Genomic DNA, 27,853 nt, shown 5'->3' on the forward strand with positions numbered 1-27,853 from the left:
TCAAGTTATTAAATTTGAACTTTATTGTGGATTAGTTTATGTAAGGCAGCATGGTGTAGGTACTGCAGAAGTTACACAGACTTAAAAATATGGTAGGAAATGAGAAAACTAAAAGAAACTATAAAATGTTTAAAGCATGAATACATGGCAGACTAGCCTAAGTTCTACATCTATATTTCTTTTTCGTCATTGCAGAAGCATTGAAAAAATGTTGGAGATGGGGATTGGGGTAGGGTTAAGGAAGGCTTCATGGAGGAGTTGTCATTTGTGCTGGGGCTTGAAGGAGGGGTGGAATGTTGATAGATGAAGATGGAGGGAAGAATAATTCAGAGTGACTGTAGAGCAAATTCTGTATAAGTACTGAGAAAACAAGGGGACACACAAACACTCCCAGGGAATGAAGCTTCCCAACTGAGGGAAAAGCTTGAGGGGACTTGGCTGTAATCTAAAGTCTCAAGCCCCCAAGATAGGGTCTTCAGTACCAATGATATTAGGAGACACAGGACAATGGGCTTGTTTGTAAACCTAGCAGCAGCAGGAGGTTTCACATTGCAGTCAGCGGCCCCAAACTGGCTGTATTATGGCTAGATGCATTCTTTCATCCTTTAGGTTTATGTGGTAAATACTCTTCCTTCTTTTTGCCCACTGACTGCCTGAATGGTAGTTTGTGCACGCCTGTGTGCGCGTGTGTGAGTGTAGGTGTGTGTGGATGGGTGGGGGACAGAGGCTTTGTCTCCCACTGCAGCTTCTTCCACTTTCCCCTCTTGTGGAACACAGCTGGCTTCCATTCAGCTGGAGATTAGGTCCTTTCCACTGTCTAGGCCCTGCTTGCCAACAGACTTTGGCTACTGAATCCAATCTTTCACAGAACTCCATCTCTTGGATTAGCACCTAGGAAGCTTCCTCAACATAAAGGTAAAACCTACTGTGGGGTGTGACTTAGGTTAGGACAGCACTACACTTCCAGAGGTGGTGGTGATGGTGGTGATTTTGGTGGTGGTTATGGTATGATGGTAGTAATGGTGGTGATGCTGGTGGTAGTTATGGTAGTGGTGATGTTCGGGGGGTGGTCATGGTGTTGGTGGTGGTAGCAATGGTGGTGGTGGTAGGTGGTATGGCAAGGGTTGGGGACTTACAATCAGTCTTTTGGCTGCTGGATGAAATGATGCTGGGAATTCTGCAGCTTTTATTAAAGGGCTGGATTGTCAGGCTAGACCAGCTTGGCCTTGATCACCCCTCCTCCTTCCTCAATGTGCCCTACAGGGGAGATATATTGGGCGCTTGAAAACAGCAAATACATCAGTAGGGTATCCAGGCCCTTGTATTGCCCTGCTTGCATCTCACCCATGGAAGCCCCAGAGATCTTTTCTTGGCAGGCATTTGTATGTTGTTATGATCTCCAGATTGGACAGTCACCTCCCTCTGTTCATCTGTTGGAGGTGTGTAGGATTTGTAGCTACTGATGCTACTTGGTTGAGAAGGTCTGGGAAACTGATCAGAAGAGAGGGAAAGTTAATTACTTTGAATTTCTTTCTTTGAAATGAATGCGAATCTTAGGTAAGACCTGACAGAAAATAAAAAGGATAGAAAAACTCTGTCAGGGTTCTCTGGGACTGGAGATTTAGAGCTCAGTGAGATCATCACTGGAAATAACCTTGAAGCTGATGTGGCCTTGCTTGATTTTGGCAGTTGGACCACCCTTCTTACGTAGGTACAGAGACTTCAGATCACGGCAGTCACTGGGGTCAGCATCCAGAGTAACCTGCCCCAAGAACTGATCACAGAATTTTTGGCTGTTCCAGACCTGGAGAGACAAGTCAAGGAAGTGAATACAAGAAACCCTCTGAGATTGACTTTTGCCCAGTGGCATATAGAAACTAATGCTGAGCTTGAAAAGTTCTTTTTTTTTTTGAGACACCATCCTGTCCATTCCAGATGCCTCTTTAGCTAAAGGGAGGACACCTCAAAGAGTGTAGATGAAAAGCTAGGAAGCAGAGATTAGGAATTATCCTTGACATGTGGGATGGGTAGTTAAGGCAGCTGGTCAAAAATATTAAGTCAGAAAAACTGCCAGCCCGCAAAGTGATCCATGCTGACCTAGCAATATATGAGTATCATCTGAGCTGGCTTATTCTTCCCTTCATGTGTTTCTATGGCACATATTTACACAAATATATCCATAAGCATGTGGGATTCTGCCCAAAATGAAATGGAAAAAAGCATATTTAGGATAAAGGTTAAGGCAGTCAATGTCTGTGCCTGGTGGGAGGTATATTTGAGTTCCAAACAAACAGAAAAACACTTTTTCTACTTCCCCTAGTCATATGTGAGGCACTTGGAATAATCTAGTATCTGGTTCTGAATATGAACCACTTTGGGAGCCCCTATTAGCATACTTACCTGTACTATTATAGGAATGTCAGTGGTCCTTCTGTAAAAAATGGCCTGGGTGTCAAAAATGGCATGAATGGTATTCTTTTGGACGGGAGAACGGACTTCCTCCTTTCCACACTTGATGACCAAATATGGGTTTATGGCTAGAACAAAGAAAATGGCATTTGTTTTTAATATAGTGATTAAAGTTCTCTCTCTAGATAAGCAACAATCTACCTTACCAAGTCTATTCTGCTGCTCTTGGCATAACACAACAAGCACCACAATGACCTAAGATGCAACTATTTTGTTCCTATTTCTCTTTCTTTTTCCATATTGTATATAAAAATATGAAGATGAATATTATGGAGGTCTTACATAAAGATTACATCCCATTCTTTGCCATGGTTGACAAGCATTCTGACTTCCCTAGGTTGAAATGTCATTGGAGAGAATCATTCATGACCATCTTTTGTAACTGTAATTGGAATATATGAACGTGAGTTTTGCCTTCCAAGACACCCCTGCAGTTCTTACTTTCATTGGCATACTTCTTCTCCAGGCCCTCAGCACTGTGAACAGTGATCTGGGTAACTACCTTTGGGTAGCCACGAGCCAGGTTCCAGCAGGATATCTTAGGCATGTCCATAGTCAGTTCCCTGGAACACCAAAAAGAAGATATGTCATTTGATGATGAATGCTGACTGATGAGAAGATTGGCCTGACAAATCAAATATTACGGCTGAGAGATCTAGCCGATTCCTCCTCAGACATAGTCTATATTTTATGAATGTGTTTTCCTTTCTCTTTGCTTTAAGGGCCATCACATAAAAATCTGAGTAGGCAGGAATGGGGTGAAAAGGTAGCTGTGGTGACCCAGCATTCAGAATATAATAGAGGATCAGTGAGGAGTGCCATCTGCTTAAAAGAAGGGAGAATCAACCAGAAAACAGAAGATAACATGTAAATAGAAGAGCTTAGGCTATAGCCCTGCTTCCCTTAAATGGAAGCTAAGAGCTCTGGGGAATTGCTTATAACCCACTTTGAAAAAATACTTCTATCACCATAATTTTAGTTAAGTTTAACTTGAACAAATTGTCCATTTGGCTGTCTGCATAATGGAAGACTAGTCAAGGAGGTTAAGATTGGAGGCAAGCACTCTCTAAGCCAAACTCAGTTTGTAAATGCATTACCTTGCCCCCAATGTGGGACATAACTCCTGGGGATGAGCCTCCCTAGCACTGAGGAATTACTACCAATCACTAATGGGAGGTCATCAGAGGGGTCGCACTTATGCACACCTCAGCAGGACCCCAGAAAAAGTCAAAATAGATACAACCCTAGATACTGGTTTTCCAGAAGGCTACAGAAATCCACAGGGTATATAATCATGCCAGATGGATTTGAAGCTCTGTGCAATGTCAGAGGGCCCTACTTGGGAATTTGTGCTCCTGAGTGTGACGGAGCTGGACTCATGTGACTTTTCTACACATGCCACTTCTGTCACTTTTACTGAATCTGTGGTTGGTGCTGGGGATGATTCATCCTCAGGAGACTTGAATCTCTGGACTTCCCATGTGCCAGCTGGGACCTGAGCCTCAGCAGAATGGCAACTCCTACTCACTGGTTCGTTGGTCTTACCCAGGTCAGCTAACAGGGAGGTGAAGATGGTCAACCACCACACCAGGGAATCAAGAAGGCCTACAACTGTAAGCAGAGAAATTGCATCCATCATCCATGTGGAACCTAAGCCCCCAATTGATCTAGAGGTGTAGGGGACATCACCTTCCTGGGGTCCACAGAATGGAGGAATAAAATATGGACTAGAGTGGACTTACTGATATTCTACTATAAAACTATTATAATGAGTAATAGAAGAAATTTTAGCATTGAGGTGGAGCAAATGGCCACAGTAGTTGCTGAGGGCAGGGAGAGGGTAGAAGAGATGTGATGTTGGGATATTTTTGGGATTTTGAGTTGTTTAATGATATTGCAGGGTCAGATGCTGGACTTTATATATCCTGCCATAACCCACTGAATGTACTGGAGGAGAGTGCGAACTACATGGTAAACTATTATCTGTGTAGTGCAGCAGTGCCCCAAATTGTGTTCACTCAGTGTGATGAGTGTGCTGCAATGATGAGGGAGGTTGTTGGAGTGGGAGGAGTGGGGTAGGAGGTGTGGGGGGTATAAAGGAACCTCTTATATTTTTTAGTGTAACATTTTTTTGAATTATATACCTTCAAAAATACAATTTACAAAAATGATGTGGTGGGGAGTGGGAAGTGGGTTATATAGGAACCTCATGTTTTTTTTAATGTTTTCTAATGTAACTTCCTTGTGATCTATTAATTAAAAAAAATAAAAATAATAAAAGATTGGAGACAAAGCAGAGAACAGACGTTTGCATGGGCTAGCCAAGGAAACAGAACCTGAGCTGGATGGGCACTTCAGAGAAGATTCTCAGGAGAAACTCGCTGGTGCGGCCATGTTGGAACATGGTTGGCACCAGTACATAGTTGCCTTTTTTCAGGTACTTGCTCAGAAACACGGTGCGGGTGTCAATATAGGTGGAAGTCCCAGCACGTTCCTGGACGTAGAGGTGGTGGAGGCGGAATTTGCGGTTCATCTCCACCTGGAAATGGAATAGGATAATACACTCCATTCTGCTCAAATCAGAGTTTTTGGGATGGACAATATTATGTCCTCTGTCTCTTTTATCCCAAGTCTTTCATAATTCGCCTATGCCTAAATCTTCTTGCTTTGCCTATGTTTGCCATCATTCTCTCAGTTCCATATGCCCATTCATACCTTGAAGAGCTCAAAGCCAATGATATAATTGTCAGGTCTTCCCATTCGGCGGTAGGTGCGCAAATCTTTCTGCTGCAGTGACATGATGACTTTATGCCCATCCTCAGGCACAGTGAAGATGTACTAAGGGAAAGAAGTCACCAAAGAGTTTAGTTAGAACTCTATTTGAGATCAGCCAGCTTATCTTTCAAGGGAAAAAACTCTATATCGAGAAGCATAGAGACATGGATTATTTTCTGGGCTTTGCTATTGACCAGACAACAAAACCTTGGATAATTCATTAACTTTCTAAGTGTAGATCATAATACTTGCTTCTCCTTATGGCATCCAGCATATATTGAGAGGCAACTTTATGCTTACACTTTTGATGTCAAATGGATATGCTTATTAAAAATAAATTCCTGGTAAGATCTTATTTTCTTGTAGTATACACTAAGCTTTAAAAGTCTGAAAGTTTTTAAAATTCCAGAATCCAGAAAAAAAGAAAATGTTCTTGTTTGACTCAGCCTGACATTGCAGCATCCCCCTGGGCTAAACTCCGATTACAGCTCTGTGCCATCCCTGCCAGCTGAGATGTATGGCATGTGGAAGAGATGTATCTACCTTCTTGGAGCATTGATTCCTTCTTACCACTACTTTAGGGAAGCTGCAGGCATGTGTAGTATATACTCCCATGGAAGTGCCTTCCTAGCTCTGAGCCAGAGACTTTCGAAACATCGTCTGGGGAATCATGGTGTTATTAAGAGGTAAAACTAAAAGACATTTGATATTAGACTTTTATCTCTCTATCTCCCTCCCTTTATAATCAAACATAAGACATAAAGCTGATGCAGCCACATATTGTATAATTGTATTTTTATGAACTATCCAGAATATGTAAATCCATAGAGACAGAAAGTAGATTAGTGGTTGCCATCGCTGCAGAGAGGGGGAATGGGAAAGGATTGCTAATGGGCACGAGGCTTCCTTTCTGGGTGATGAAAATGTTCTGGAATTAGATTGTGGTGATGGTTGCACAAAATCATGAATATACTAAAACCATTGCATTGGACACTTTAAAAGGGTGAATTGTAAATAAATAAATAAATAAATAAATAAATAAATAAAAATAAACAGATTCAGAACTATAATCTCACAAAGTTCCCAAAGGTCAATCCTGTGCCTACACTTAGAGTTACTTCAAAAGTTCCATCTCTCCAGCTTGGCTATATGCCTGATACTTGAAACATTTTCAGGGTGGTAAATGGGGATAAAGTGGAAGTAATAGCAGCTTTCTTCTCTTTAGGGAAAATTAAGATGGAAGGAATGAAGGAAAGGAAGGAAAGCCTGAGTTAAGTAAATCAGCCCACTAATGAGCATCCTCCAAAACGCCTGAACAATTAGGTCCATAGAAAGAAAGGGTACATCCATGGCAGTAAGGTAGCAATACAGTCTGAAGAATTACCTACTGTGAGTTAAGTCATCAGCAGATTTGGAGATAAAACCAACCATGTTAGATTATAGATTCAGGTTTTGGGCATTTGGATGTTTTGCTTTGGGCCTGGGCTTGACTCTTAAGGTGTCATCAGGAATAGCACTGTCATTGGAGGTGCATGGGATGGGGCCACTGATAGGGCAGTGCTTCAAATTCTAGGGAAAAGAATTTGGTTTTAAATGAGAAAAGGGAGGCATAATAATGTGTTTCAGAGAAAGGTTGCATATAATAAATATGCACCCAAGAGAAAAGCCGAGAAGTAAAAAGAAATGAGAAGAAGTTGAGAAAGCACCTGGGAGCAGATCCTGTTTCTCTAAAGTGGTTCTATTATAAGGAAGTATGGAGAGTCAAAGAGCCGCAACAAACAATCTGACGAGGGGGGAGGGAGCAAGTATAGATGATTTAGATTTGTTACTGTTGCCACGGTACTTCTATGCAAAGAGATGTAGTTTCTGCTGTGTTTTACAAGCATCTTATCCAATCCCTAGATTATTACACAATGGTAGTAAATGGAAGAATTTATTCCAGTACTGAAATATCACCCTTAAGGTGATATTGCCTGAATCATGCAGAGGCAAAGAGAAAAATATGAATCAAACCTGGGGATTCTGCAGGAAGGTATCACGGTTGTTATAGCAGCCTCCAGAGCGGTTCATTAGGGGATCATCATCCACAGTCCAGCATCCCAACCTGGATTCCAGCTCCTTACGGCCAAACACAGGGTTGTTCACGTTGCGGCAGACATTCAGTTCATGAAAGTTGCAGCAAAAGTCCTCCAAGCTCATCCTGAATTGAAAAAGCGTGGGAAAAAAGTGAAGATGTCATTTAATATCTACCCCTCTAGTTCCATGTTGAAGACCCAATTCTCTCAGAAAAGAAAACCTCTTCTCACCAAAACTCTCCTTCATCAGACATAAGAAGCCCAAGGTTCTTGCGATCTCTTGCAGTCAGCTGCTGCCATTCTTCAGAACTAAAGGAAAATAAATGTTTGACCTATTATGCTTGCCATTGACTTCCTATAGTAACAGTGGTGTCAAAATAATAGTACATATGAGAATCAGGCCTACTTTATCTCACGTCAGTCTGGGTCACAGACCCCATGCCTGACAAGAACCCATGGATGTCACTGAGCATTGATAGCCCCTAGATATCTAGAGGCATGGGCTTCAGAGAAGTCCAGGGCTTTGGGGATATAGCAGTCAAAGTGGGATGCCACTCACATTTCACTCCAGGGGCCACTCCATTCCTGTCTTCCTAAGGGGTTCCTCAGACGAACCATGTACAGCTTTTCAGTACTGAATACCTCCACAAGTCTCTCCCCCAGATGGATCTTGCGAATATCTGTCATGGTGTAGGTATGGCCTTTCAGCAGACCCCAATCAGTTTCAACTTCTTGTTCCTCCTGATTGGGAGACTTGACAGAAAGAAAGAGATATAAGGTACAGGAATTGGAGGACCCAAACTTCCTTGACTGTTTTACCACAGTGTGGTTGAAGCTAATTCTTCCTATGGAAATTTGATCCAGCCATCTACATGACACAGAGCAAGTGAAGGAAAAGACTTAAGAAAGAATGTGGTATAACAAATTCACTTAGACAATTCAGACTCAAACTAGCCACAGTAGTATATTGATACGAATTGCATTAAAATTTGGTGGGGTTAGTTTATTCCTTGAGCAAGCAACTATAACACTAACATCCAGGAGCAGAGGCAGGAGGTATTTGGAATGGTGGGAACACTCTTTACATCAACTGGGATGCTACATTGGCCTGTAGTTGAATGAATGGTATGAAAGGATAAAAAGTTAAAGCTCCTCAGCTTTTGCACTGAGCCCAATTCATGTTAACTTTCTGAGTACCATATGGCTTTTCATGGATCTCCAGCTTAAGATTATGTTTTCTACTAAATTTTTGGTCTCCTTTACCAGGGGTGAGCATAGAATAGTGGTTTCTTGGTGACTACAAACCTCAATGGAGCAGCAGATCAGCCCTCCTTTGGTAAATGTTTTGTACAGTTCTCCAAACAGCTTGTACTTCTCCTCAACAAGCTCAGTGTACTTTCCCTTCTGCATGTCAACAGTTTCAGCCAATGTTCCAGTGAAGTCCACAATGATATCAGTGGTGGTCAAACCATCCAGGGCCTCATAGCATCCAAGCAGCCTAGGGGCAAAAATTCAAGGTTACCCTTGTAAAAGTTATGTTCTCAAGAATTAGAACAGTCTTTCCCCAGCCTTTATTTGTTGACTTTTCTTAAATATGAAATGAGAGATATTTTGAGAATATCTCAGAGAATTTTAGGCTTAGGCTATGTTGATCAAGGACAGCTCATGCAGAAGCTTCTTTTTACAAGTATATATTAAACAAGGAGGAATTTTGAAGCCATAATGCCATGTAACTTAGAGATTAGCAGCAGGAAAGGGGATGTAGGAGTAGGTAAGAGAGTGTTGACTTATTTCTTTCTCATCTAGGATTTCTGAGGGTCAATCCCAGGCCCCTGAAAATGTCTGAGGTCTGACTGAGATGCTTTTCAATTAAAACACTTGGGATGGGCTGTGAGAGAATGAGCTCCCGAAGATGAAAGGGATGAATGTGGCTTTCATTTCCTCAAGTGCCCTGACCCGTCCTTACTTTGCATAAGCTTTTTCCAATAGTGCATTCCAAAACTCATTCATTGAGGTGGAGAAGGAGAAGACTAGATCACCATTGATGGTGGGCAGCAAGTCATCAATCACCACCTCGGTCCATTCTCCAAAATGCCAGAAACGGAAGCGAAATATCCCAGCATATTTATCTGTTTTTCTAGGGTCCCATTCCTGTTCTTTATGATTGGGAATTGTCTGGAAAGGAACGAGAATTCAATCAACATGAATATCAGACGATATCCAAATAGTGAGATTATAATTAACTTCTGAAATATTCATGTGGCAATAGGAAGCACACCAAATATACTTGATTTGGTACAAGGTTGGGAAGGGATAGGTAGGGCATTTGCCCACAACGTCTGCATCCCAAATTCAGTTTTTCTAAGTATGCTTCTACCATAGCTAACCTGAATGTACTCAGGAGTGTGCAAGGTGGATGGGAGCAATCAGTCAGGTGTGAAATATTTCCACAGATAATCAACAAACAAGATGTTGACAAAATGGCTTTACATATTTATGGATGTATATGTAACCAACACATAAGCATGGCATTTTTGAAAGCAATGGGGGCATAGAGATACTATTGGGTGGGGCTTTGCAGGCTTGAGGGGGATTAGGGATGGGAGGATGGGTTAAATGGCCCAAGGAATTGGGGGGAGGTTTGGAGGGAAGAGATGAACATGGAAGATTGTTGGCTATGTGGTTGAACTATAATGTTGAGAAAACACGTTAAAAAATAGAATAAGGAAGGGTTACCTGTTTAAGGTGTTTAATGGGGGACATCTGGCACAGGGGCAGGCTTCTAGGGAGTGTGTAAGTGCTCATCTTGTCATAATGTGTTATATCATTGGGTGGAGACCCATACAATGAGTGGGAAGGTGTACCCACATCCTGGGGAGACCTGATGTTCTCAAATAGAGGGAATTGTGTCTCTCGAGAGAACTGGTGGCTCCCAATGGGGATTATCAAGCCTTCAGCATTGTTGCAAGTATCTGTGAATCTGGTCCTTCAAGCAGTGAACCTTGGTTGTCACTGTGGGCCCTGAGGGGAGGGGGAGAGAGGAATAGAATAGATGGAAGAAGGGTAACTGAGAGGCAATGGAAGTGTTCCACAAGATCATGCAATGATGGATATAGGACATGTTAAATTTCACCAAAAATGTATAAAAGTTTATAGGCCAAAATGTAAACCATAATGTAAACCATAATGTAAATAAAAATTTAGAAATGTATACAGTCAAAATATTAACCATAATGTAAACCAAAATGGAACCATGTTTAGTAGCTATGTTTCAATAACTGTACATTAGCTGCAGGAAATATAGCATGAACATGTAAAAAGATCATTGTTGGGGAAGGGGGAAAAGAGTTTGAGGTTGGGTATATGGCAGTCCCCTATATTGTATATGTGACTTTACTGTGATCTAAAACTTTTTTGAAGACAAATTGAAAAATTATTTTTTTAAAAAGATGTAGACAATGAGGAAGGAATGAAAGAAATTGCCTTGTCACTATACATATAGGGCAACACCTATTACAGTGATGAAAGGCAAAATGTGAAAAACAAAGTTTTATGACATTTTTCATTTTTAATACCCCAATTTATTTTTACTTTATGTTAGTTTTTCTAAAATAGTATGTACTCTATTTCTAATCTTTAAACATGTCATTACTATTTCATTTTGCTACTAATTGAATTTCACAGTGTATTAGGCTTCATTTTTGAAGTTTTGGACTACAGAGGGGTTCAATTATGGCAGGGGAGGAAGGCTGGTGTGGGATGTTATTGATGAGGGGCATGCATTTGTGAGGGAGTTCTCCAGGGCATGTGTACAGGGTATATAAAAATGTTCAGATATTTATTGGGTGTTTTCATAGTAGTTATAGTTACAAATGACAACTGAGGGAGTGCTGAGTTCCTAGCCCGGGGAGCACTGTCACATTCCCCAATGCAACAGCAACAATCCCCCAAGTGCAAGGCCAAAGACCAGTAAAGAAGAATGGTCCAATGATGAGCCCTTGAATCTGATGAACTCCCAGGTATGAGCTTCCCTGGTGCCAAGGGATTGTTACCAATCACTAACTGGTGATGCAACTAGAAAAAGACCTTGAATAAAAGGGGGAAATGGTAAGGACAAATGAGTTTATATAGCTAAGAGTCTTCAAAAAAGAGTCAGGAGATCATCAGAGCGGTTGTGTTTACTCACACCTTAGCAGGATCCCAGAGACATCCAAAGTAGATACAACCCAGTTACCAGTGCTCCTGAGTGCTAAAGACACACAGGTTCTATGGTTATGGCAGATGGCTCTGGAGTTCACTGTCTTGTCAGTGGGCCCTACTTTGGAATTTGTGTTCCTGAGTGTGATGGATTTGGACTCAGATGTGACCTTTCTACACATGCCTCTTCTGTCACTTCTACTGAACCTGTGGTTGGTGCTGGGGTTGGTCTATACTCAAGAGGCTTGAATCTCTGGACTGTTCATGTGCCAACTGGGCCCTGAGCCTCAACAGAGCTGCAACTCTTACTCTCCAGTTCATTGGACTTACCCAGGTCAGCAAACAGGGAGGTGAAGATGGTCAACCAACATGCCAGGGAACCAAGAGTGCCTACAACACCAAGCAGGAGAATCGCATCCATCAACCATGTGGGATCTAAATCCCCTCTTGATGTAGAGGTGGAGTGGACATCACCATCCCAGGGTCCACAGGATGGAGGAATAAAATGTGGTTTAGAGTGGACTTACTGTTATTCTACTATAGAACTATGGTGACTTTAACAACGGAGGAAATTTTATCATTGATGTGGAGACTGTGGCTACAGTAGTTGCTGAGGGCAGGGAGAGGGAAGAACAGATGTGATGTGGGGGCATTTTCAGGACTCGGAATTTCCTTAAGTAATATTGCAGGGGCAGATGCTAGACATTATATATCCTGCCATAACTCACTGAATATACTGGGGGAAAGTGTAACCTGCAATGTAAACTATAATTCATGCAGTGCAGCAGTGCTCCAAAATGTATTTACTAAATGCTGTGAATGTGCTACAATGATGAAAGAGGTTGTTGATGTGGGAAGAGTGAATGGGTGGATTGTGGAGTATATGGGAACCTCTTATGTTTTTTAATGTAACATTTTTTGTGATCTATGTATCCTTTTTTAAAAAAGAGAATTAAAAAATTAAAAAGTGGGAAAAACAAACAAAATAAATAAAATAAAATGGAGTGGGAGGGAAGTTACCTAGTTTATACCTCTGCTTTCAAGAAATATAACCATCCATAAAAGTTATGAGATGACTATTCCTAATGTTAATAAAGAAGACAGGAAGATGGAAACTGAGTGATGTCCTACAGGAGGTGTTATACCTTTGTCCAGTGAGACTCCTGAACAGCCAAACAAGAAAATGCAGAGATCATTGGTTTGTGCCCCAGTCTTCCTTGGATCAGCTGATGATTGCTGATGTTGCCCACAATCAGACGGGGATCATCGCAGATGTCCTTTGGATACAATAATTCGTTATATGGGTCTTGAAAGAGAGTCTACCATGAGTACACATGAGCTGAGCTAGCCAGGGTATGCTTTACAGAAGAGGTGGGGTTTGAAAGATGACTAGTATTCCCATAGTTAGAGTAAGAGAAATTTGAAAGGATTGTGAGGAAAAACACAAAGCACAGATCATCTAGCCAGAAGGAAAGGGTCATAAGGGGAAGTGACAAAAGAAATGGAAGGAGGAGTAGCTTGTGGAAGGAGCGGTAGCTTGTGACCAAATTGCAGAGGGAATACACTGAGATAGGATGAGATTTGCTGGTGGGGACTTTTAGACATAGCTATCATTGGGGTTTGTAAGAGTTTTCACCACAGTAGTGAGATTTTAAAATGGAGGACTAGGCATTAGCACATTACACTCTTTTTTTTTTTTTAAATGATTTATTTATTTAATTTCCCCCCCCTCCCCTGGTTGTCTGTTCTTGGTGTCTATTGCTGCGTCTTGTTTCTTTGTCCGCTTCTGTTGTCGTCAGCGGCACGGGAAGTGTGGGCGGCGCCATTCCTGGGCAGGCTGCTCTTTCTTTTCACACTGGGCGGCTTTCCTCACGGGCGCACTCCTTGCGCGTGGGGCTCCCCCACGCGGGGGACACCCTTGCATGGCACGGCACTCCTTGCGCGCATCAGCACTGCGCATGGCCAGCTCCACACGGGTCAAGGAGGCCCGGGGTTTGAACCGCGGACCTCCCATATGGTAGATGGACGCCCTAACCACTGGGCCAAAGTCCGTTTCCCCATATTACATTCTTAATCTTTTTTTGTCAGGATGAGATTTTCTGAAGCACCTGTGCTTGACAGTGATTGAATCAAAGAGATAAGGTCCAGTGGAGGTGAACAATAATGTTTCTCCTCTAGGAAAAGACCTTATACAAGAAGCTCTTTTCTAACGTGAAGGAAAGGCAACATCAATCTCCATGGCAACTGGGTTTTCCACATCTTTGGATGAATATAGTTGGCAGTAGCATTAATAGCAGGTGATAAGAGACCACTCAAAGAAGCACTTTGGCAGATAATATTTCTCTACAGTGAATGAGGGTGTTCCAAGGTGATCTGGGCAGAGAGTGGGGTGATATTTGTTTGGGGCTTATGTGTATATCTTCCCAACACATCATTAGCTGTGCCATTTTCTCATTGTGGGTAGAAAAATGAGACATGTATAATACAATTACAGCACAGTGTGATTAGGGCATGGTGCAGATATTTTCAAAGTATAGTCAATAGCTAGAGAACGGATCACCTAGCTTCCATGGTTATAGTCAGAATAAGTTCCCCAGAGGTGGAAATGCTTTCAATGAAGCTTTAAGGTTAACTAATGTTAAGCAATTAGATAAGGTGGGATATGGAGGCCAAACAGGTAGAGAGAGACAGGCATGGGCAAAGGCATAGTGGTATACATGACACCATATCATTCAAAACATGATTGTGTGACTCAGACTGTCAGCACTTGCAGTTTCCAAGGCAGAAAGTACAAATGGAAGCTTGAACAGACAGAGAAAGCTTCACAAAGGAGACTGTGGCTGGTACCTTGACATTTTGCTTACTCAGCAGAAATAATCCTAGTCTCAAATGGAAAGAAAATCTAGACATATATCCTTTTAAAAATAGTTAACAGAGACAGCTATATTTTTCTGGTTCTAAAATCTCTTCTTTTAATGGACATAATTCTCCTTGATGAAGGGTCTGTTCAACAGAATGAAACATTCCATTTATTTTTAAAAGCCAAAATAACTATGGAAAGAATAGGCATTCTCAGCAGGGAAATGTCCAAACTGAAGATTAATTGGACATTTCTCCTCTGCCAAAAGGATATGGTTAGTTGGGTTTTCAGGTTTGTATTTTCTGTCCTTTTTTTTAGATGCATGTCTGGTGTCTTATCACTACTTTTAGTCTTAGGAAAAGACTTCTGTCCTATTAATTATTTTGAAGGGGTGGGAAAACCCTGTTTCTTCACTTACTGAACATAAAAATAGTGGTGTAGGGCAAGTTAGACTCTGATATTCTTTTTCTCCTCATTGTTTCTTTGTCTCTTCTAAGGTGTCACTAAGCACAGTTTTCCCTCCAATTTGGAGTAACGTAAAGATATACAATGATTTCTTAGACCAAGATGATGCATATCACAATTTTCTACCATGGAAAAACAGTAAAGTAGACAATGGATATATGAAAAAAGTATGCATTTAGGTTATTAAAGCAAATTACTTGTTGGTTTTATATTAGTTATTAGTTTAAATTATAATGTCTTGAATTTCCATATTACTTTAATTTCACGACAGCGACTTAGGTTCAGCCAAAACTTGGCCATGTCAGCTTCTATTCAAGACATAAAGGTTTATATTATGAACAAAAAGATGTATAAACAGAACTCAAATTCAAGAACTGGGTAATTATTTTCCAGTGGCCTTAACTTGGATGTTAATATAATATAATATAATATGATATGATATATATATGATATGATATGATATATAATAAATACAATATATTTGCAGACTATGTAGTTAAACCACTTCATTTTAAAGACAAAGAAACAGACTCAGAGCGAGGAAGCAACATGCATCTGGTCATCCAGCTAGATAGTAGGAGACTAGGACTAAAATTTTAGATTCTTCAGAACTACATTTATACTTAGAGAAGAAATCTTAGGACTATTGGGCATCCTCTGCCTTTAAGCTTACCAATGGCTACCACACAAAGGGTATATGGTGAAGCTCTCCATGGACAGAGATGCTTTTACCTCTTTCAGTTATGCGTCCTAGTGTTTTATGCCTTTTTGCTTAATAATCACCTAAAAGCTCTCCATCATTCTGGAAGACTTATTTAAGTTATCTCTTGGTTTTTTCTCAGGCTTAATATCCCCAATAGGTTTTAATTGTTTCAATTCAATCCACTAAATATGAGTCAATCTCTTACTATATGCCAGTACTATGATGTGAAATGTGGAAGACAAATGCTTATTAAGCCACTTCTTCTACTTCTTTGAAGAAGTGTGGAATTAAAAGACTAGAAAGCAGCCAAGGAGATAAAAAGTATAAAGGGTAATGAGCTAATGCAAATCCAATAGCGAAATAGACTCATTAGTGGACAGATTTGAAAGCAATAAAATGGATGCTTATTGATTTTCCCCCTAGTTTTGGACACGCTTAGTATTTTCCAGTTGGAGAGAAGAAGGGAAAGCTAGAAAAATGTCTCTCTAACTCTAGCTGAATTGCAGAGTATGGATGAGACATTTCAGCCTGAACTCTGCTAGAGTAGTAGGCAGCAGGGGTAGGCGAGAGGTCAGAGCTCACATAGTAACATATTTGGGTGGTTTGAGAAGGAGAGAAGACACTCAGCCCCTAATGGCTCCCAGCTGTGTTGGCACAGTTGAAGTGATCCATCAACTGGTACGTTTGTCAAGACAAAATAATTTCTTAGATGAAACACACACAACCAAGTTGAGCCCCAAGAGTAAAGTTAGAAATGGGTCCAATATCCCACCCCCACCCCTAACAAAACCTTCAAAGAGCAAGGCAGCTTCTCTAGGAAATATGCTCTCTTAGGTGAGATCTGAGGTATTTTCCAGTTTTCTTCACCTCATTCCCCTTCCCAGAGATATATGAGGAGGTGCACAATTAAAAGGCCTGGAGCCCTGCACAAGTCACTCTAGATGGCTTCCTGCAGCTGTCTAAGCCCCAGATTTAGCAATTTTTCTACACAAGTAAAATTTGCTGACAATAAACATTGATGCATATATGACACCATATAACTGAAAAGATGATTGTGTAACTCAGACTATCATCTCTGGATGGACCATGGGCCTAGTGATCAATGTTGGATCAGTCTCCCACAGAGTCTCTGATTGGATGTTTTTAGTTCTGCATGAAGAGCTTGTCATCAGTAAAAACATTATTTTCTTTTCTAACCCCTCCAAAGAAAACTCAATGTGGAGTCTGGCAATAAGATTCATTGCCCACTTTAAGCCCACTTCCAATCTAAACAACCAAATCAGTAACTATCTTCTTACTTAAAACTTCAGACTTCTGTTCAGATACTCCAGGTATACATCCTAAACTAGCTTATTAGGACTAATTTATATATACACACAATGGGACACTATTCATCTATAAAAAGAAACAAACTGATACATACTACAACATAGATGGCTGTTGAAAACATCTGGTAAAATGAAATAATCCAGTCACAAAAGGCCACATGTCTTATGATTCCATTTTATATGAAATATTTAGAATAGGCAAATTCATAGAGACATAAAATAAATTAGTGGTTGCCAGAAGCTGGGGAGAAGGGGCAGGGACTCACAGCAAATATGCACAAGGGATCTTACTGAAGTGATGCAAGTGTTCTAGGACTGGATTGTAGTGATGGTTGCATGAGTGTAAATTTACTAAAAATCACTCTGTACACTTAAAACAGATGATTTTAAGGTATACAAAATTTTAATGCAAACCTAAATAGGACAAATGGAAAGAAACAGTATAGGCCTATTCAATTCTCTTCAATTGTGTAAACAGTGGAAAACACTCAGAACCTACTCTGGCAGGGGTGTATGATCTATGGAAGAAAAAGTTTCACAAACTGTGCAGTTAAATACTATTGTCCAGAGGAGATGTCGCACTCAGCTGGTACCTGGAAATTTCTATTAATGAAAAGAGAGAAGTATTTTATCCTTTATCGCTCTCTCACATGCAATCTATCACTCAGGCCTGAATTTTTTGTTTTTTAATGTCTCCCCTCATCAGCCCTTCCCTTTCGTTCCTACTACCATTGCAATAATTCAGAACCTTGAAACCTTCCTCCCATCCAAACAATGGTGAGAACCAGGCCTAGTAGAAAGTATTCCCAGAGGAAGTCCTGGGAAGGGGCAGTGGTAGCAGAGGCTGAACTCAAAACAAAGCCAGGAGAGCTGACAGAGATCTTCTGCAGATGCCCTTATTCCCCAACAGCTGACTCTGGAAATTCCCATTATGCCTTGCTACATTTTATTCGGGGATTAGATGTGTCTGACTCTTAAGACATTATTGTAGCTGGGCATGAGTCCCTGAGGAAAAAGGCCACAGGCAGGTAGGATGGGAGCATGGTTGGAGGAGGTTGAAGATTTCAGCCTAAATCCTACCTGTGATCTTATGTTCTCACTGTAACTCAGTGTAAGTTGGTTCGTAGAATTTATGAAGATGTTATATACTGAGATCCCAAGAGTACACAGTTTCAAACAATACACCTGTCTGCCCAGGAAACTAGGACAATATCTGGAGCCATTGGATCACTGGACGAGTGAAGGAGAAGGATTTTTCTTTAGAGGGCATGGGTAGATGGCCTTGGCATTGAATGATTGTCAAACACTCTTATAACCCCTGCCTATCTAAATTGCCTCCATAGGACATAGTAAGGAATTGGCAAATGAGAGAGAGGGGAACTTAATCCTGGCCTAGGGTGGTGGGGGCTTGATGGGAGTTATGGTTCAACAATTCATGTTATTTTCAGGCATGGAGGCCTATACAGGCATAGGAAAGGAAAGAGACAGAAAAAAAAAATAGGTAAATCATGATTCTTCCATTTTGAAGACTTCAGAAAATAACCTAGGTTGAATATGAGGCTATGTGGCATAATAAGGGAAAAGAAGTCTGTAAGCTGCCCTGCAAACCAGCATCTCAACCCTGCCAGTGAGGAGGGTGAGGCCAAGGACCCATCTGGTCTCCTAAGCCAATTCACAGAGGCCCAACACTGTCTCTCAACTTTCCTATGAGAGACCAGAGAACTTTGACATGGATCTTGACCACAGGCTTGGCCTCCACTCTTGATGGAAAGGAATCCACAGCTTTTTGAGGAGACTCAGATGGTGGTCCAGAACATTCTTTGACTTTCTCCCTACTCCCCACAAGAGGTCCCTTCCCTGACCATTCCAATCCATGAAGCTTTCCCCTTCTTCAAAAATTACATTATATACTATCTGAATTCCTGAAAATAGCCCTTCTTTTATCCTTTATTAATTTGTATTTAACTCTCTGGTCACTTATTATCTGTCTCCCCAACTAAAATTGGAGTATCTCTCCACAGGTCCATAACGGATACATGTCTGTATCTTGCACAGATGCTGGCACAGAATAGGTAATCAATAAATGTTTCTTGAGTGAATCTTCCTTTGGGTTTAATAAGACTAAGCTACCAGTATGCTCTCAAAAGGTATAGCATGGATCAATTAATGAATGCATAGCACCAACACAGTGAAGAGGCATACGAGAACTGGCCCAAAGAGAAGCAACGTATTTTAGCTAAAAAATGATACAAACAACTTCATCTCCCTGACTGGGTAGCATAGTACAATGAAAAAAGAGAATGGGCTTTGTTAATAGTCTGACCCTGGGCAAAATTTACCAGTTTATTCATAAATACAATGGGCATATTATCTACTTTTCTTTTAAAACCAGATAAAAAGAATCACTATCCAAGTAATTTTAAAATACCTTCCTTGTTAAGCTATGGTAAATAAGGATGAAATTAAATGAATTGAAGCAACTGCATAGGAAACTCCTAATACAGTATCTGCCCCATGGTAGGCAAGCAATAAATACTGATTCTTTTTTCTACACATTCTCATTCATCTTCTTTTTCACTTTCCCTTACCCTGGAAGGGGTATTGTTTGCCTCAGAGGCCAGATGGACTAATTGTCATGGTTATTAAGTTTTCCTTCCATGCTAATCCATCTAGGATTCCATCCATAGAAATTGGAAGGTGATGGCAAAGAGCAAAAGATTGAGCCAAGACAGAGGGAAAGGATGTGCCTAAAGACTGGCCAGTACAGGAAGCACTGTTGGCTAGGTTCACATCTGGGGAATGGCTTCAAGTTGGCTTGAGATTTTGAAGCCCACCAGATCTCCTCTTACTTCCTTCAAGACCTCACCCCATCAGTCATTCCTTCCCCCTCTTGTATTTTCAATCTCTTCTTTACTGCTTACTCCTTAGCCTATAAATATGTTCAAGTCTGTCTTATTTTTAAAAGACACCCTCAAAAATCTTCCTCAATTTCCTGTTCACTCTTTTAGCTATTGCAGCCTTATGAACTTCCTTTCCTTCATATAGAAGCATTTGAAAAGAGTGATCACTCCTGATAATCACCACCCATTCATAACAGTGTTTCCCTAATAGACACATATCTCTAGTTTCTCAGATTTATGTCAGAAAGGTTATTACCTCTCTGCATACATAATTAGTGATTAGTGAATTCTCTTCATATTTCCCATGTTTTTATAGGTCACCCAAGTGATCTGTGGGCATGTCAATAACTGGTGTTACAGAATTACAAAGGGAGCATGATCTTCCTTCTGACAGAGAGAACTTCTCTAAGTATCATACTCTCAATGACTATCATTCTTTAGTGGCATAAACTGAGATATGTCCTTCGAGTAGCAAGAAGATAGGAGTTTTGAAGTGACCAAAGTATCCTGGCACCAGCTGGTGGTAACCTACATAAACTTAAGTAGTTCTTGTTGGAACTCCTTTTAGGAGTTTAAGCTGTGGAAATTGCAACTAGAAATAAATTGCTAGCTCATTGATGAAGGTGCGAATTGAGTTGGTGGTGACTGAGGTAGTTAACTAACTGTGCACAAAAAGGAATTTCATTAAATAGGATCAAAAGGTCTTCAGGATATTTTAAAGGTCTAGGAATGTGCATTTTTCAATAACTCTGTGGCTTATACACCTGGTCATTCACCTTGAGAAGGAACTCAGATAAAATTGCAAGTTTGCTATTTATTCTCCAGACTCCATCATCCTAAAGTTTTATACAATGAGCTCCTACCCACATAGGACTTATGAAGAAAGCAAGAGATTGCTTTAGAGACACAACATTCAGATGTTCTACAGTCAATAGGGAGTGAAAAAGTTACAATTCTACTTGGATATCAAATTACCAATTATGTGAAGAGGAAAGAGAAAAGAGATCGTATCCAAAAAGCAGCAAAGAAGTCTTCTCTCCCACTGATCCAAAATCCATATCTTGTCCCTTTGTAGCCTCTTTCATTTAAACTGACAGCCTCAATGGGTAAGAAGTTTTTCCTCACTGGTCTGAGACTATGTTGAAGTTGCTATGATAGGTAACTTAGGAGACAAGAGTATAGTTGATTTTTTAGTTACCATATTTGCTGAAATAAACTGCCAAAATAAAAAGAATCATGGTTTATTTCTTTTGTCCTTTCTCAATTACTAATCTGACCAAATTTGACTAAAATTCAGGGCTACTCAAGTTACAGCTGAGAGCACAGATGCATAGAACTCCCAGTTTAAAGTTGTCCCTTAAATTGGTCTATACACAGTAAGCTATGTCAGCGGAATAGCAGAAGTAAAGTTATGTTGAAGGAAGTCAAGAGGGAGACAGAAAATGGAAAATGAAAGTTACCTGGGGACGTTTCCACACCACTTTCCCAGGAAGCAGTCGATTGTAGAAGAGAGAATCATTCTCAGGCAAAAAGGTTGTGTCACAGAAAAGTCTACCATCTTTGATGCATTCCTTCTTCAGTTCATGGTACTTCTGTTTTTTGAAGAGCTTCAGAGGAGGACGCATGGTGCTGAACTATGCCTAGAATGAGAAAAATTGATTTTGTTGGAGGAAGAAAATTTTAGTCATTTAAGAATTACCTGAGATTAGACAAACATGATTTAGATCAGTGATATATTCTAAGAGCTGGGTGCTTCAGGTTTGTCTATATGGGAAAAGTATCTGATTTTCAGAGTAGGAAGAGTCCAGGCTCTGCAACTAGTAAGTATCAAGGCTTGGGTAATCCATGTAATCATTTTTGGACCTCAGTTTCTTCATCTGCTGAATGGGATAATATGGGCCTTAACAATTTCTGGATAATAAATGTGAAAAATTGCTAGTAAAGTGTGTCATTATAATTTAAAGGGGATCTATCTATTTTACATGAGCAGGAGGGAGTTTAGGGCATAGAACAATTCTAAATTTGAAGTTGAAGGGAAAAATGCCTTACATACTCAGAATAAGTTAGTGTCCTGGAGGGTCACATACTTTGTGCATGAGGGGAGAGGTAGCCCCTTTCAATTTTAACAAATCTTTTTACACAATTCCTTCCCTTTTATCATTTAAAGAGACTTGCATTCTTTTATTACTGTCCATGGAGGCTAATTTAAGAAACAAATCTCAGCAGATGGTCTTCAAATACAAGGAAAGATGGAAAGATTGTATGTTCCTTTTTTCTTCAAAGTTTAATGTACAGTCATTTGCCCAGGATAAAAGGCAGACTCTGGAATTCAATTCCACTAATTTGGTGGATTATAGATTCTTATCCAATGGCAAAACACTGTTGCTTTCTTTTCTTTAAGGGGAAAAAATACGTCACATCACTAAAGAGAGAACTAATATAGTGGCTCTTCAGGCTATGTCTCTCAGAATATCCCCACACTTAAATATCCTTAACAACTGGTTTTTATGAGGATAATTTGAAAAGCAAATTTTATTTTAAATAGCTTCAGGATGATAATAAGGTTTTCACTGCTTTGGCTGGATTCACAAAGATGGAGTTGTAATGATTTTAATGATCCCCTCATGACATTCAATAGTAAATAAGAGAGGGTTGTGAAATTTACATGACATCAACCACTTCAGAAATATATTTTAGGAATAATTGCATCATATTCTACAGTCACATTAGGGTCAAAACAAAAATTCTCACTAAGGTTCAGAGTATCTGTCAAAAAATGAATGAAATTTGTAAAAAAAAAAAAGAAGCTAAATTAGCATTTTAAATACTATCTCCGTGGGTAGCACAGCTCTAAACCAAGTTAATAATGTGGCAGTCATTATTTATATATAAAACATCAAGCCTATCTATTAGCTCATTTTATGTCCTTCCTATACTACATTGAAATGCTTTTCTGGTAAATAAATCTCCCCATTTCAAAACTATAAAATATTTTAATTCAATGTTATTTGCAACCTACAATATAAATATAACAAACTTACCCTTACTCTGAATCCAAGGAATAAGAAGCTGAAAATAACCACAATTTTCCCCCAGCCTTATTTGTTGATAATTGCTTTTCAAACTGATGGTTGTAGGGCTCTGCAAAATATCTAAATGTCTTCGGTCATCAGAGTCAAGTCTATTCACACATTTTATTTTATTTTGTTTTATTTTAAAAGTGTCTTGATTTTTATATTTGTTAGCCATTTGGTCTGCTAAACTGCAGTTGATTGTATTTGAAGGCATGGATTGTATCAGAAATAATTTTCAGTTAAGCAGCATCAGAGACAACCTGAATGTTTGCCCAGGCTCCTTTTTAGAGCCTGTTACAAAGGGATACCAATTTTTGCTTGTGTTCAACTTACAACGAACACTACTGTGCCACCTCTTGCTTTCCCTAGAAGGAAATTTGATGCTTTTCCAGAGGCTGGTGATGGTAAATGGGTAATAGATGGAGGCAATTAGAACATTTCGTTTTCCAGAACATCCTAATCCCTTCCATTCTGTATAAATGGGCATTTCCTGTTCTTGGGAAGGCTGTCTGCACCCATCAGTCTCTCTTGCTTCTCTGCCAAACGATGAGGCAGACAGAAGCCTACAAAGGAATCACTATTGTAAAAACAGCCTGTTTAGAGAAGCAGCATTAATGAAAAGGAAAAATATGTTTGATTTTAAAACCCAGTATGATCCCAATAGACTCTGTGGCAAAATATATAATTGATATGGATAGGTGAAACCTTGATCAAACGCCCCTTTTTGGGAGAAGGGGGATGCCTGCCTTTTGGGGGCACACAGTAAAGAAAGAATAGCCAGGTATCAGCCTGAACTTAGAGATGCTTTCATTATAGTACAATTATAACCCATCAGACTTGCAGAGTAGAATTGTTTTATTTTTTATTGGATAACAGTACTGTGCTCCATTTAGTTTGTGACCTTGGACCCTTTGTACCTCAATTTTCTCATCAGGAGAATCAAGTCATCTACCTGCCTTCCTCACTCTGTGGCTGTACCTAATGAGATGGTTAGTGTAAAAAGGATTTTGAATAAGTAGAAAAAACTCCATAAATACAAGATATACAATGTGAGCCCTTCTATCTTTATCTCTCTCATTGCATGGCAGAGAACTGGGGACACAACCATTGTTTAGGAAATATTTGTTGAATGAATGAGTGTTTTATGCAGAAAATTAATACTCATATGGTAATTTATTTTTTGAAATGTGCATTTTTTTATTCTAGTTTGTGTTCTCTTCACAACAGCAGTGTTCAGTAGATAATAGCTGTTCTTCATTTTGTAACCACTGAAATGACCTCTCAGGGAAGAGGCAGTTAGAAACTGGCAGATCCAACTCAATCCCACAGCCTGCCTAATGCCAGATTCAGTGCAATTTCCATAATACCACATTGCTTCTTTTGGTTACTACTTTCTTAAAGAAGGAATTTTTTTTAGCACAAATGAGTAAAACCCTCCAAAGCAAACAAACACTATACCCAACTTCAAGGCATTCTTCCTGGAATTTATTGCCATGGTCAATATTAAAAAAGATTCTTTATTTTCATGACTTGATGGTCATTGGAGAATTGGAACCCTTCACATAGGAGAGTTCATCAGTTAACCCTTAGAAAACTTTTGGGAACCCAGACATTTGTAAGTTGGATTTGTCATAAACAACTTTCTCTGTTGGAACATAGGAGAGTGGAGAAATGAATGCTCCTTCCTTGCTGTCCTGCTATACATAACACTGAGGGAAAGGGGAGAGCCTTAAATTAAAGACCATCGATTAGGAAAGTCAGTAGACTTGGAGAAAAACCTAGGGGCTTCAAATATAAACCAAAGATCCTGTAGCTAACAAAGGGAATGTGCATGTTTAAGAAGAAGGACCCTGTGGCTCAAGGGCCAGTGAAATGAGTGGTTGGGTGAGGCATAATATGGGTTTATCATAATGTGGTAAAGTTATGGCCTTGGAATCCAAAGCCTGGAGAGAGAATATAAGGAAGGCAGTGATCGCCATACAAGGGGGACTTGTAGGCTCAGAGTGGAGATAGATAGGAAATACCAGTAGAAGATGAGGGAACCTGCCCCATAGAACACAATATTGCAATTATTGGAGGGAGCTTTTGCTACTTCCTGGACTGTAAGGTTTGTGGGAGCTGAGGTAATTTTAAGAGAAAAATCACTTGTGTCTTTTACTTTGGTTCAACCTTAGGGTAGAAACCAGATTTTGTCCTAAAAAGTAATGTCTGCCTCAGTTTCTAAAGAGAATTATTTGATAAAGGAAATCCAGACTGTGGTTCACAAGCCACTTTTGAATGGGGACAGTGGGAGGAGAAAGGAAGGATATGAGGGAAAGAGATTGAGTAGGAAAAAGCATGAATATGGGGCTATTGACCTGACTAGGGTATACCTTTCCCAAGTTTCCCCTTTGTTTTGGTCTTAGAGTAAAATCACAGGTAAAAGCAATTAAGGGTTAGCTATGCAAATTGACTACCAAAAACCAAATCTGCCCTGGTCCAAAGAAACCGGACTTTAGTCCCAAACAGCCCCATCCAACCCCACACCTGAGTGTGGAGTTGTAAGAGAAATAGGGCTTGGATAGGAATAAATAATTACAATTCAGCATATGTCTATTACATAGAGAATAGTGCTTTCCATATCTACCCAGCTGGAGTCATATTTTACATCTATGAGCATTTATCTGCCAGGGAGCATAAGGCTGTTCAGATTCAAACACTTGACCAGAGATTCTAGGGACTGAAGGGGAACATAAAGGTCCTTTGAGCTGGCCCACTGCCTTATATATGATGCATGTATCCTGCCCTATAAAGAAGGCGGTTCAAAAAAATTCAAAGAAGGAAAGAGTGTACAATTTCCTTTAATTTCATTATTGAAGAACTCTATCAAAAAGTAAAAGGCACTTTAGAATCATACAGAGAGCACAGACAATCAGGAGATCCAGGATAAAGTCCTAAATGCCACCTTTTAGTGTAGGTAACATCTTCTTGCCTCAGTTTCCCTATAAGCCCAATAGAGATATGATAGCTGTCCTGCCTATGTCACAATGTTATTCAGAGGAGCTAATGAAATTAGCATGTGAACATACTTTTTAGCTGTTAAGGACAAGGTCAACATAGGGAAGTACTATCAAGAAGTGCTTGCTTTTAGTAAATTAAATCACTTTTCTGTCCTTAAGAGAAACTATGAAAATTTGATTTACATGCTTTAAGTAAGACGCTCACCAACATTTAAAAGTTCAATATCAAAAGACCTTTCCACTCTTCTCTATCTCTCCTTATAATACCTCCCCTTCTTGGTTAACTTGCCCTTCAACCTGTTTTCCCCTCCCGGCTGAATAAGCTCATCGTATAAGCCCAATTTTACAGCTTTTTGAGAATCTGATTTTTATTTTCATGGAATGTTACCCTGGAAGGACTCTTAGAAATTACTTAGCGCAACTTCTTTATTTTACAGAGAGGTGATGGTACTTGCTCAAGGTTATATAGTGACCTAAAATCTGGACCCCCTGGTCCTTCACCACAATTTTTCAAAAAGGCAAAGAGAGGGGGACATACACATAAAACCTCAGAACATTGGTTTTTAAAATTCTTGTTGTCTTTTCACATAACTCACTTAGGAGTTTTGTTTTTGAATTGCAAGCTGTCAGAAAGTGAGATTATTCCAAATCAAGGCTAATTAAAGAAATACTGGTTTAGGGTCACAAAGGAGCTTTTTCTGCTTTTAATTTAGGATAAAAACTCCCAAGAATAGGGAAAGCCTACTTTTTAACCTATTCATGACCAAACAAGTATTTAAACTTTGCCCTAGTCTGCTAGGAATTCTAAAAACAAATAAAGAATGTTATTCAAATCCAAAGTGTACACACACATACACATATACACACAAACTGCCAGAGCAATAAGAGAGTTAATTATCAGTCCCTAAAGAAACTTTTAAAATAAATTATAGAATTTCCTTCAGATTATAAAGTGTCCTTAATTTCACAACAAAGAAAAGATTAGCAAATTAGACATTAGCTGAATATCAATAGAACATTAATACAAACCAGGATGCTTTATCCTGAAGTCAGATGTACTGTTAGGAGAGCAAAATTTGTTGAATTTTCCTATGTGTTTTTCATCAAATATCAGAGTTTCAAATCTTAGAACTAGTTGTTCCATTGTAAGGCCTTGCTGCTTTATCCAGCACCTCAGCCTTCTCTAGTCAAGTAGTCCACTTAGCCCCTAGAACAGAGTGGCAATGTAGTCAGAAAGACAGTGCCCCAACTGCAAACCTAAGTTTAAACCAAAGCAAGAATCAGAGGAGAACAAAACCAGGAGGGGGCTGAAAATGAAATCTCCAAGATCAACTGTCATCAAGGCAGGAGGGCACATGGGGATGTGCAGACAGGGAGACTTAGCCACAACCTCCTCCTGTAAAAAAGTGCACAGCCTTACACTCCAATTCTGTGACTTACAGACCTTTTGCACACAGTGTGACTCCAAGATTTTGTCCCCACTTCAATAGTTGCCACAGTTTTGGGACAGCAGGAGATAGACTGAAGCCCTGACAGTCAGTCAGGCTTCCCCCTGCCCAAACTCCCCTCCCAGGTTTTTCTTCAAGTAATCAAGTATTTTTGTAGTGGGAAGCACTACAGATAGTAGATACAGATATCTATAGAAAATATTATTGCCAGACAACAACAAACACACACACACACTGGCACTCACACAAATAACCAACCAAAAATTCCATTATTTTTTAAATTTCCAAACTGTTAATATGAGCAGACATTCTATCTCAAGAAAGCATAAAATTATAGCTGTGGAGTTTAACTATTAAGTTCAAGTTCTGCATCTCTTTAAGAATCTAAGTCATCAAGCAAATAAAACTCTAGAATAAATTTGTGACTGCCCTCTCTACTCACCTGAACTATACCAGGAGCCTTGTTGCTGCAGCTACTCTCAGCCAGGTAACCCCGAATAATTCTGTTCAGTCAGTGTGGCTGAACAAAGATTCTGGCTTTCTTAACCTGAAAACTATTT

The 27,853-nt window shown here is 39.8% G+C and overlaps 1 protein-coding gene across 1 annotated transcript; it reads right to left on the minus strand.

Moving 5' to 3' along the window:
* Positions 1-27,853, minus strand: CAPN6 (calpain 6). Its single transcript, XM_004477941.4, has 13 exons — positions 27,736-27,853; positions 21,233-21,412; positions 12,662-12,793; positions 9,286-9,494; positions 8,625-8,817; positions 7,879-8,072; positions 7,551-7,628; positions 7,258-7,444; positions 5,185-5,307; positions 4,806-5,008; positions 2,911-3,032; positions 2,401-2,537; positions 1-1,804 (listed from the first exon to the last, which is right to left on the minus strand). The coding sequence occupies exons 2-13, from the start codon at positions 21,395-21,397 to the stop codon at positions 1,622-1,624; spliced, it is 1,926 nt and encodes a 641-aa protein (XP_004477998.1). The 5' UTR covers positions 21,398-21,412; positions 27,736-27,853; the 3' UTR covers positions 1-1,621.

This window comes from Dasypus novemcinctus, chromosome X (genome assembly GCF_030445035.2).
Source record: "Dasypus novemcinctus isolate mDasNov1 chromosome X, mDasNov1.1.hap2, whole genome shotgun sequence".
Taxonomy (NCBI): domain Eukaryota; kingdom Metazoa; phylum Chordata; class Mammalia; order Cingulata; family Dasypodidae; genus Dasypus; species Dasypus novemcinctus.

Coding starts and splice junctions, on each gene's coding strand:
- CAPN6 (XM_004477941.4), bottom strand. CDS start 21,397: ATGCGTCCTCCTCTGAAGCTCTTCAAAAAACAGAAGTACCATGAACTG. Junction 12,794..21,232: donor TGGTGTGGAAACGTCCCCAG/GTAACTTTCATT, acceptor TTGTATCCAAAG/GACATCTGCGATGATCCCCG. Junction 7,629..7,878: donor AGTGGCCCCTGGAGTGAAAT/GTGAGTGGCATC, acceptor ATTTTCCTTTAG/TTCTGAAGAATGGCAGCAGC.